The following is an 11,565-nucleotide window of genomic DNA, read 5'->3' as shown; positions in this document are numbered from 1 at the left end:
GCTGCTTCAGACCAACACAACTACCCACCCGAATAGACCCCTCCCTTTATCAAAACCTTTTACAAAATCTTCCAAGTAATTGATCTTTATTGATCTTTAAAGTATAAATCTGAACAAACGGGGTGTTTGTTTCAAAGGCCTATTATGCACCGGTGTGTTTTCCCTCGCTTTCATCGTGCATGTCCGTCGGGTGTTCATAATTCGCATTTTCTCAGGTTATCATCAAGGCTAGAAGAAGAATTTTAAATCATCCAACAGAAGTTGTTGCTTTGAGGAGGGGAACTGTTTTGGATAAAGCAACAGTTTAACTCTGAGATTATTGCAGGTTTCTTTCATTTTTTTGGGCGCGAAGCACTCCCTTTCTAAATCCCTCCCACTTGCAAACAATCCCCAGTCTCACTCCAGCTGGGGGCGGTATCTACAATAGGACGGCTGACGACAATCACACAGGGTTGCTAGGCTCCGGACCCTTTGATGGCGCGTTAAACCCGCCCTAGAAGGTGCGCATGCGCAATGAGAGCCGGGCGTACGAACGAGTGCGGCCGAATAAACCCACACAAGCGGAAGAAGAGCTAGGCGGAGTTTGAGCAGGATGTGATGCTTGCCGGAATAAAAGAAACCGGAAGTAATAGCTGAGGGTTTTTTTTAAAAAAAATCGTTAATTTCTCGTCGTTCGTGTGTTTGCCGGTGTGTGGCTGCCATGGCGTTGGAGACGGTGCCGAAGGACCTGCAGCACTTGCGGGCCTGCTTGCTTTGTTCTCTGGTCAAGGTGAGGGTGGGAGGGTGACTGACGGGCCGAAATGGAGATGGGCTACTTCCGCCTGGCGAGCTGGATGTTCCTGTTTGTACAGCGCCTGGCACCGCGATGGTCATTGAACTCGCTGAGACGAGAGGAGCTAGAAGAAGAAGCACCCAGTGTTTCTCTCTCGTCCGAAGACCACGACTGCCTTGCAGGGTGGTTGGTAGCGTGAAAGAAGGGGGAGGGGATCGCTGCCTTGAGCTACTTTCAAAGTATTCATTTAAAATATTGCCAGTCCTATTTCCCCCCACTATGAGACCCAACGTATGAAAATGACAAGACAGAAAAGCAAAGATAGTGCAGTAACTGAGTTGTCCTTTTGTGACGCCTTTTAGGTAAAAGATTAGTGGTGGTATCTTACGTGTGACTGTATAATTCAATCTTAATATTTTTAGCCAAGTAGAAAAAAACCTGGGGGAAAGCATAGGTTAGACACATGGTTAGTTAGAAACATGATAGTAATGGCAAGAATGGGGGGGGGTTTTTTTGGGGGGAAGGGAGGAAAGCATGCGAAAGCAAGATACCAAATCCAGCATTGTGGCTAAGGAAGTGTCGCTACAGTATGATTATGGGTAACATTTCAGTTTGTAGACAGCAAAGTAGAAACAAAGCACATTCTTAGGGCTTATTTGTGTAAAGATGGAGGCTGTTTATAAACAGTTGGAATGTAGTCAAGCCAAAGGGTGAGGTTCAAATTGCCATATTGTCTCATATTCAAGCTGTGTGCACTTTAGATGTTGATATTAAATAAGATATGTTAATATTAAGATATATGATTACTTTTGATTGAAGGAATGTCAATGAGAATTTTTCTAGTATTGTTAATTATTGCCAAAGGAGACTCTAGGTTTAGGATCTAATAACTAGTTAAATATAAATATTGTTAACTGATTTGGGTTAATGTCTGTGATATGCTTATTAAAAAAAACCCTGCTTCTCACCACAGTGCACCCTCAAATGATCTTCTCAAAAGATCTGTTTTACATTGCATATGATGAGCAATCAATGTATTGGTTTCTTAATTGTGTGATTGTGGGTTAGTTATTTTTGAGAGGAACATAACTAACTTTTTTTTTAAGTACCCGTTAGGTACACTTTTATTATTTTTCATATTATACAGGAACATAACTAACTTGACTAGTTTTGAATGGGCACAATTCTAGTTGCTGGGTGTGACGGGGATGGGATTGGCTGTGCTCTGGCTGTCTTTCAGTTGCTGTGTTGTGGGGCCAGGAAGCAGAGATAGTTCTCAATCCGATTCCCTTGTCTGACATTCTTCATGTCTTCCTCCTCTCCAGACCATTGACCAGTTTGAGTTTGATGGCTGTGACAACTGCGACTCTTACCTACAGATGAAAGGGAACCGTGAGATGGTTTACGACTGCACCAGCTCATCCTTTGATGGGTAAGTATGCCTGGGGCAACTTGGCCGCTCATGTATTTGGCCTGGCCTGCATTACCTGGCCTGCCTGACAGTGCCTCCAACTCTCGTGGCTTTGCTAGTGCTGGACCTAAAGGGCAGGATTTACTGATTTATTTTATTACCTTGACTAGAACATAAGAACATAAGAGACGCCAGTGTTGGATCAGGCCAAAGGCCCATCTAGTCCAACACTCTGTCACACAGTGGCCAAAAATACCAGGTGCCATCAGGAGGTCCACCATTGGGGCCAGGACATTAGAAGCCCTCCCACTGTTGGCCCCCCCAAGCACCAAGAAGACAGAGCATCACTTGCCCCAGAGCCTATCCAACTCTTATCACAACAGTGGCAGCACAGCTGATCTACTCAGCTCCTCTCTCTGCTGTTGGATGCAGGGGAAACCTGTAGTCTTGGTCAGGGGGAGGGAGAGGGAGTAAGAAGCACGCAGACTGGCACAATCATGGTGATTGAATGGAAAACAGGGGTTGGGTGGGATGTCACAGGAGAGTCATCCTATGTGTGAAAGAAAAGGAGGCATCTTGAATATAATTATGTGTTATGTGAGCTGCCTTATGAGGGGGAGTCCTCGTGGATTCAAATATGCATTAGAACACAAATAATGTAATACAGTAACATTCTGTAATACAGTAATACAGTAACATCCCACAGCAATCCTCTCCAAGCCTTTACAATAAAAAGCCACATACAAAATTAAGAAAGAACTTAAAGACATACTGAAGCATATGGGGGGACCTGAACTGGTGGTTAGATCACAAATAACCATCTTAACTTGTTGTTTGTCCCTGGTCATTTGAAAGGCACAAACTCACGACCAGTGTTCCCTCTAAGCTGAGTTAATGTGAGCTAGCTCACAGTTTTTTAGCCTCTGGCTCACACTTTTTGTCTAAGCTCAGGAAGGATGGCTCCAGAGCAAAGTAATTTATGCAGTAGCTAAATAATCTGCTCACAACTTTAATGCCAGTCGCTCATAAAGGAGAATTTTTGCTCAAAGGACTCCATAGCTTAGAGGGAACATTGCTCACGACTAGCTGTATCATTGAAACAATAGCAGGGAGGTTCACTGGTGTGCAGAGCTAGCTTAAGTGTTGAGTTCTGTGGTAACGCAGGGTGGGAATGACCAGGGATTTCTGAGTATAAGTTCTCTCCTGGGAGTGCAATAACATTACAAAATCAGCAGCTGCATGTGTGCCTGGCACTTGGCTTGGATTTGCAGGTAGCAGCCCTTCCTCCGTTCAGAGTAGCTTGTGACAAAATGAGGCGCTCTAGTTAAATAACCGCAAAGTTATAGAGGGGGGGGGGGGAATCAGTAGACAGTGATTTTAAAAGAAGGCCATTGGAACTGAAATATGATTGGTCACTGCTTAGCTTCCTTGTGGTTGGTCAGGCTGAGAAGCTGCAGCTGGATTGGTAGTTTTAAAAATTCCAAGACTGGAGAGACTGATCAGTTAGAGTCAGTCACTCGGAGCAGTTGGGCAAAGAGAGAGAGAGAAGAAAAAGTGTGGAGGAAGCATCAACAGTTAAGAAAACAGGTCTTGAAAAGGCTTGGTTAGCAGAGCGGCCAAGGGAAGCTTATGTGGTAGATATAAATGTAATTGAAATAGAATTAAATTATCTCCCTGGGTATAGTTGGGGGGGAGAGGGAAGCAAACCGCAAGTAGCAGCAGCTCCCTTAATAGACTGTGTGCCATGCACTGCCTCTCATCTTTCTACTGCAAGCTGTGAGACGGGGTGCCTTCCCTTCCTTTGATGAAGAGAGCATTGGCAGCCTGGCATCGTTCTTGAGACTCATCCACAAAAGGGTTGACGCCCACAAAAATCTTCATTTCCATGGACTTACTGATTGTGAAGGCATGTGCCTCGAAATCTGAGTCAAGGTTTTTAGAAACCTCCTTAGGGAAGTTAGGGGCATCTGTAGATGCTGTGATTGTGTTGGTCTTGCAGTGGTGAGGAGCAACAGTTCCTGCTCCCTCATCTGTCAGCTTAATATTTACACCTGGACATGGACAAATGCATGCATAGTGCAGTCAGATGGCCCTGCTAGGGGGATCAAGATGGGGAGCACCCGTGGCTCAGTGGCAGAGCATCTGCTTTGCTTGCAGAAGGTCCCAAACTCAATCTCTGGCATCGCCCATTAAAGGGATCACGTAGTAGGTGATCCAGAAGACTCTAGTTTGAGACCGTGGAGAGCTGCTCCCAGTCAGAATAGATGTTAGTGACCTTGATAGACCAGTGGTCTGACAATACAATAATACGGACAGGCTGTAGCCAACAGTATCTGGTTCCGGATTAGTAACTGGCAGAATGCATCCCCGCTTCTCTCCTTGGTTTTAAGTATTCCACTTTCTACTCCTTATAATGTCTCCTTCCTTCCTCCTGATCATTCCCCGCATGCTGAATGGGTGAGACTTCTAAAACGTTGTCCACCATTCTGGAGAGTGAGGGGCCTATACTACAGAGTAGACTTCTTTGTCATCTTTACAGCTGTGAGAAATGTTTTCAGGTACCATGTTCGCTTGAGCTTCCATGGATGCTTAGAGGTGTAGGTGGTTTTAGTAGTGACTTGAGCCACTTCCTCAGTGCGCACTGGTGAAAGAAAATCAGCACGCTCCACACTGGCTACGGCAGCGGCTCTGCATTCCCCAGGCTGAGATTTGCAATGGCGGGTGCTACTGATGGCAGCTGTTTCCTGAAAGCCAGATTGGTGTAGTGGTTAAGAGCAGCGGCCTCTGATCTAAAGAACTGGGTGTGATTCCCCGCTCCTCTGCCACATGAAGCCAGCTGGGTGACCTTGGGTCAGTCACAGCTCTCTGACCTCTCTCAGCCCCACCTGCCTCACAAGGTGCCTGTTACGGGGGGAGGAAGGGAAGGCAATTGTAAGCGAGACTCCTTCGGGTGGTGAAGAGCAGGGTATAAAACCAGCTCTTCTTCTTCGGTCATTTTTGAGACTGTCCCACCTTGGACTTTCCCTGCCCTTCTGGCATGTGGAGCGCGTGATCCCGCTGATCTGGATGCCTGGCAGGCAGCACCGCAGCAGTGGCTTCCCGGCTGGCAAGAGCCTTCATGAGCTGCATGAAGGATGACAAAGGTGGGAAAGAAGAAGAAGAGATTGGATTTATACCCCGCCCTTCACTTGGAGTCTCAGAGCGGCTTACAAACTCCTTTCCCTTCCCCTCCCCACAACAGACACCCTGTGAGGTGGGTGGGGCTGAGAGAACTCTGACAAAGACTGCTCTTTTTCAAGGACAGCTGTGCCAAAGCTTGTGACTGACCCAAGGTCACATCAGCAGGTGCAAGTGGAGGAGTGGGGAATCAAACCCGGTTCTCCCAGATTAGAGTCCGCACACTTAACCACTACACCAAACTGGCTCTCTCGGCAGAAGGGCAGAAAGCCATTCAGGGGCATGCAGAGGCCTGCGAGGAAGAGCCAAAGCACACTGGTAGCACACAAAGCACACATGCAAGCATAGGGTTGTCAGCCTCCAGGTGGGGCCTGGAGATCTACCACATTTACAAATGATCAGCTCCCCTGGAGAAAATGGCTGCTTCATTCAAATGGTGGACTCTGTGGTGCCATGCTGAGGCCCCACCTCTCCCCAAACCCCACCCTCTCTCAGATCCACCCCCCCCCCAAAGTCTCCAGGTATTTTCCAACCCAGACCTGGCAACCCTATGTGAGCAGGAGGTCTGAGGAAAATCCAGGTGAACAGATTTCTCATAACATGGATGGGAAAGACCACTCTACTGGGGATCTCCAAGAGCAACTGCTGGTCAGAGTAGGCAGTCCTGAACTTTGAATTAAGTTGGTATAAGCCAGCTTTGTATGCCAAGTTGTCTTAAGTTGTCGGTCGCAAGCATGGACGGCTTCAAAAGGGAATTAGATAAGCATATGGAGCAGAGGTCCATCAGTGGCTATTAGCCACAAGGTATAGATAGGGACTCTGGGGCAAGTGATGCTCTGTCTTCTTGGTGCTTGGGGGAGGATCAACAGTGGGAGGGCTTCTAATGTCCTGGCCCCACTGGTGGACCTCCTGATGGCACTGGTATTTCTGGCCACTGTGTGATACAGAGTGTTGGACTGGATGGGCCTTTGGCCTGATCCAACATCGGCATCTCTCATGTCCTCATGCTCTTATGTCGCCTTCATGCACCAATGAGGGACACACTTAAGATGAAATGCATCCCTTCAGGCACAACACACAAGCTTACACTGGACTCAGCTGCCACACGGTCTAATTTTGCATCCCCCGCCTTCCTCTCAACAATCCCGTGAGGTCGGTGAAGCTGAGAGAGAGTGACTGGCCCAATGGTCACCCAGCTGGCTTCAGTGCCTAGCAGGGATGTGAGCCTGGATCTCCTCTGTCGTTATTCCAGCACTCTAACCATTATGATACATCAAGATGAGTAGCTGTGTTAGTCTGTAGCATTAGAAAACAGCAAGAGTCCAGTAGCACCTTAAAGACTAACACAATTTGTGGCAGGGTCGGAGCTTTCGTGAGTCACTGCTCACTTCTTCAGATACATTATGATGCGGTTTGGGCATGCTCACCATTTCCCGTGTCTGTTCCTGAACATTCTTTGTGTTCCTGCAGCATCATTGCAATGATGAGCCCTGAAGACAGCTGGGTCTCCAAGTGGCAGCGAATCAGTAAGTCCCTACCTCTTTCTGCTTACGTCCAAGTACAGTTTTTATCTGTCTTTTGGGAAGTTCTCTAAGAAAGGAGCCAAGCCTCTCCTTATACGTGTCAGTTGCCTTCAAGAGCAAAGGGCTTGTATTAACTTGTGGCACTGTGGCTGGCTCTTGACGTCTCAGCAGCTGTCCGGGAAAAGGGTCCTGCAATTCCTCACCTTGGTGGCAAGTCTGCAATTTGAAAAGGTTTATTCAGTGCCTCACGGCTTGCTGTGACTGCGTAACTTCCTTGTAAATTCCTTGAAGTCACTCAAACTAGGGGTTTGGTGTATATGCATGCCCACTATCATATTTCTGAGTATATTTTGTCATATGCAGGACTTGTGATTGTTGAGATGCTGTGTTAATAGATCTAAATCTTAGAGTTGATTTTTTTTTTACATCTTTGGCTTCATGCTTGCATTTGAAACATAAGGACATAAGAGAACATAAGGACATAAGAGACTGATGTTGGATCAGGCCAATGGCCCATCCAGTCCAACACTCTCTCACACACTGGCCAAAAATACCAGCCCTCCCACTGTTGCCCCCCCCCCAAGCACCAAGAATACAGTGCATCACTTGCCCCAGACTGAGAGTTCCTATCTATAAGCCTCGTTTTCTCACCATCTCAGAGTGGGGGCTATCTACTTTTATTAGTTTCTGTAGATGCTTTGTTTTCTAAGAGGTTTAGTTTCTCATTTATCCTGGGGGCATCCCTGTAAGCTAGATTGTCTCTGTTGCTTCATGGCTGTGCTGGATGGCTGGACCACCTTCTCCCAAACCCAGTCTGTCTAGTGATGCTGGTCCCTGCTTCACAGCAGTAACTCAAAATGTCCTCCCCTCTCAGGTAACTTCAAGCCAGGTGTCTATGCAGTGTCCGTGACTGGCCGTCTGCCCCAAGGTAATCTGCGTGGCTGTCTTTGGAAGGGCCAGGGAACTGGAAGTCTTGCCCGGCTGTCGAATAAACAAGCAGAAGCCTTGGGCATTCGGGGCCTTGAAGGGAAGAGTTTGGATGTATTTCTGGGGCGGGGGGTGGGGCTGGGGAAGCAGTATGAGAATCCAGACCAAGGGGAAAGGAAGCAGGAGCAGCATTGATGAACTAAATGCAGAATTAGCTGGCACAAGATAGCCACTGCCTTAGATGGCTGTAAAAGGGGATGGGCTGATTTCATGGAGGAGGAAAGGCCTGTCGGTGGCTCTTAGCAATGTATAGTTGAATGGGGCTTATCTGTTCAGAGGCAGTGTTCCACTGAATGCCTTCTGCTGGCTTTTGCTTTCTTGCCACCCTTGCGGTCTTCCAGGAGGCAAGTTGTTAGCTGCTGTTGAAACAGGGCTGGCCAGGGGGATCTTTTGGTCTGAGCTAGTAAGACTCCTCAAAATGATGCTTGCTCACCCCCACCGTTGTCTCATGGGCCAGTATGAGAGCTCAGCATGGCATGGCATGCTTTGGAAAGCACCAGTTCCCCATGCCTCACTCACAGCACCAGAGGTCAACAGCAGGACTCACCCCTCTTTTCCGTCCCTCACAAGTGCTTTGCTTTTCTTTGCCGTAGGGATTGTGCGAGAGCTGAAGAGCCGCGGGGTGGCCTACAAGTCTCGCGACACAGCCATAAAGACCTAAGGAAGTCTCTTGCTCCTCACATCCTCCACTTCACAGATGCCCGTTTCTGTAGAGACTGCTGTATAGAGCTGCCCCCGATGTTACAGAGGGGAACAGGGATCTCCTTGTGAATGGGACCCGGCACGAAGGGCAGCTTTATCCCAGCCTTGGCAGCTGAGCTGGACAAGAATTTCCTTGAGCGTCTGTAAGCAAGAGCAGCTCCCAAGGGAATGGACGGGGTGCCATTTTTGTAAATACCTTGAATAAATTGTGTTACAGGATCAGAAAACCGCAGTCTGCTTTTTGCCTTTTTCCGTGTGTGAGATCGCACTGAAAGATTAGGGGGTTTGCTCAGCCTGGGGACTGTAATGGCAGGTTTTGCTCCAGGATGGTCTGTGGCGGTGTTTCCTCTCTTTTGGGAGGGACTAGGACTCAAGAGATTGGAGTACCTGCCTTGTCTGAATGTTCAGTCCCTGGCCTCTCACTGGGGACTGCTGCAGTGATCTGCATAACACACATTGCTACTCATGTTGGTAGCCAGAGCTTTCATTTGGGAAGGGTTTTTTAAAATCTCTCTTTACTCGACTCTCCCAAATGCTGTAGTTCACACATGGGAAACCGAGGCCGAGAGAGCCTGCAGCCAGGCAATGTACCTGTGGCAGAGATGGGGCTCGGACCCAGCACAGAGACATGGTGGAGATGTAAATCCTGTCAAGTCAGAACCGATTTTGGCCACCCACAAGAGGCTTTCAAGGCAAGTTTGCCTGTGCCTTCCCTTACAGCCTTCCTTGGTGGTCTCCCATTCGAATACTGACTCTGCTTAGCTTCTAAGATCTGTCAAGGTCAGGCTACCCTGTGCCATCTTGCTGCCCTACTGGATGGTAAAAAGGTAAAGGTTCCCTTGCTCGAAAGCCAGTCGAATCCGACTCTAGGGTTGCGGTGCTCATCTCCGTTTCTAAGCCGAAGAGCCAGCGCTGTCCGAAGACGTTTCCGTGGTCATGTGGCCGGCATGACTAAACACCAAGGCGCATGGAACGCTGTTACCTTCCCACCAAAGTGGTACCTATTTATCTACCTGCAATTTCTTGCTTTCGAACTGCTAGGTTGGCAGGAGCTGGAACTAGAGACGGGAGCTCACTCCGTCATGCGGCACACTTGGGTCTCGAACTGCTGAACTACCGACCTTCCACAGCCTGCAGTTCAGCGTCTGAACCACTTGAGCCACCGCAGCTCAATGGTAATGGCACCCAAATCTCCCCACTGCATGGTAATGGCACCCAAATCTCTGTTCTTGTGTTTCCACGCTGCTCTCCGGGCAGTTGCTTCAGCCAGGCAGAACTCAGATTTTTCTCTGCAGTAAGCCTTCAGGCTTGGACAAGAATCTGGTCCTCTTATATACAAGGAGAACTTAAGGAATTAGAACCATTTCTGCAGTGAGGAGTTTTCTTGGAAGGAAGCCCTCAGGAGCATTATTAATATAGGAAATAGCATCATGCTGTTCTGATGAATCAAGACCGTGAACTCCAAATGGGAATGGAAATGTGCAAGCCAAAGCTTATGTCTAGTTTTTCTAGCTCTCCAGTTCACTCTGATTTCCAAGTTTTGGGATGAGTAGTAATACCCAAGTATAAAAATACAAATGCAAGTTAAAAACTCTCATGGCCACAAGGAGTTTTACTGGGCCTCTGAAACTGCCAGGTCTGCCTTTTTCCATCTGAGACAGATCAGGCAGTTGGCCCCATATCTCACTCCCCGGGATCTGGCTACAGTGACCCATGCAATGGTCACTTCCAGATTGGATTACTGTAGTTCTCTGTATGTGGGGCTCAGTGTTCCCTCTAAGCTGAGTTAGCGTGAGCTAGCTCACAGTTTTTTAGCCTCCGGCTCACACATTTTTGTCTTAGCTCGGAAAGGAGGGCTCCAAAGCAAACTGCTTTATGCAGCAGCCAAATCGCCCGCTCACAACTTTAATGCCGGTAGCACACAAAGCAGAATTTTTGCTCTCAAGACTCCGCAGCTTAGAGGGAACATTGGTGGGGCTGCCCTTGATTCTGCTCTGGAAACGGCAGCTGGTGCAGAATGCAGCCGCATGGGTGCTGACTTTGTCGTCTGTGTAGACGCAGATGCACCTGGTGCTACGCAAACTGCACTGGCTGCCTATTGAGTACTGGATCCATTTCAAGGTGTTGGTGCTTACCTTTAAAGCCCTATTGTCAGACTCTTGAATAAAACAAAAAATAAAACTATCATGGTGGGAAAAAATTTATTACAATCAAGATATAATGAAGATAAAAACAGGTTTTTATACTGGTCCGAACGAAATTGATAAAATTTGGCTGTCTTCAAGTGACAAATTAATTCAGAAATGGTATTAAAAAAACTGTTAGAGGAGTATCTACAGGAGGAAACTACCAAAACGTCAATGACAGCATGGGCAAAAGAGCTAGGGTATACAATAAAAAGAGACCAATGGGCAAAAACATGGAAAACACTATAATATTTAAGAGCGACTCCATATAAGGAAAACATATACAAAATGCTCTATAGGTGGCACTGGACTCCAGTAAAAATTGCAAAAATTTCCCGAAAGCTTCGAATATTTGTTGGAGATGCAGAAAAAATATAGGCTCATATCTCCACATTTGGTGGAGATGTGGTAAAATTCAGACCTTTTGGGAAAAAATACATAAACTATTATTAGATACATTAAAAATAAAACTACCATTAATACCAGAAATATATTTATTAAATATGATACCAGATACAATAAAATAACATACATATATAATCATATATTTATTTATTTATTTTATTTATTTTGGGATTTGTATCCCGCCCTACCCAGTGGCTCAGGGCGGCTAACAAGTGGCAATGCCGAATTTAAAATTTAAAACAGTAAAACAATATTTCATACATAATAAAATCGGTGCTCTGATAATCTACATAAAATCACCAAGATGCGCAACATTCCGCATTGGCGGCCGACTTTTTTTAATGGCATAAGCACCAGGAATGATATTCTCCCCATCTCTGCCAGGCGAACTCTAACCCCCCC

General features: G+C 46.9%; 1 protein-coding gene across 2 annotated transcripts; it reads left to right on the top strand.

The window, feature by feature from the left end:
* Positions 1-626: 626 nt before the first annotated feature.
* SUPT4H1 (SPT4 homolog, DSIF elongation factor subunit) lies at positions 627-8,798 on the top strand. Of its 2 annotated transcripts, XM_015413649.1 has the most exons (5): positions 627-769; positions 2,098-2,204; positions 6,831-6,886; positions 7,758-7,811; positions 8,464-8,798. In XM_015413649.1, exons 1-5 carry the CDS (start codon positions 701-703, stop codon positions 8,529-8,531), a joined length of 354 nt encoding a protein of 117 aa, XP_015269135.1. In that variant the 5' UTR covers positions 627-700; the 3' UTR covers positions 8,532-8,798. The 2 variants fall into 2 exon arrangements, with proteins under 2 accessions (XP_015269135.1, XP_015269136.1); XM_015413650.1 differs by lacking the exon at positions 7,758-7,811.
* The last annotated feature ends 2,767 nt before the right edge of the window (positions 8,799-11,565 follow it).

This window comes from Gekko japonicus, unplaced genomic scaffold, assembly GCF_001447785.1.
Source record: "Gekko japonicus isolate JY-2015 unplaced genomic scaffold, Gekko_japonicus_V1.1 scaffold452, whole genome shotgun sequence".
NCBI lineage: Eukaryota > Metazoa > Chordata > Lepidosauria > Squamata > Gekkonidae > Gekko > Gekko japonicus.
The sequence above is the reverse complement of the archived record's forward strand: the minus strand, read 5'-3'. Positions and strand labels throughout refer to the sequence as shown.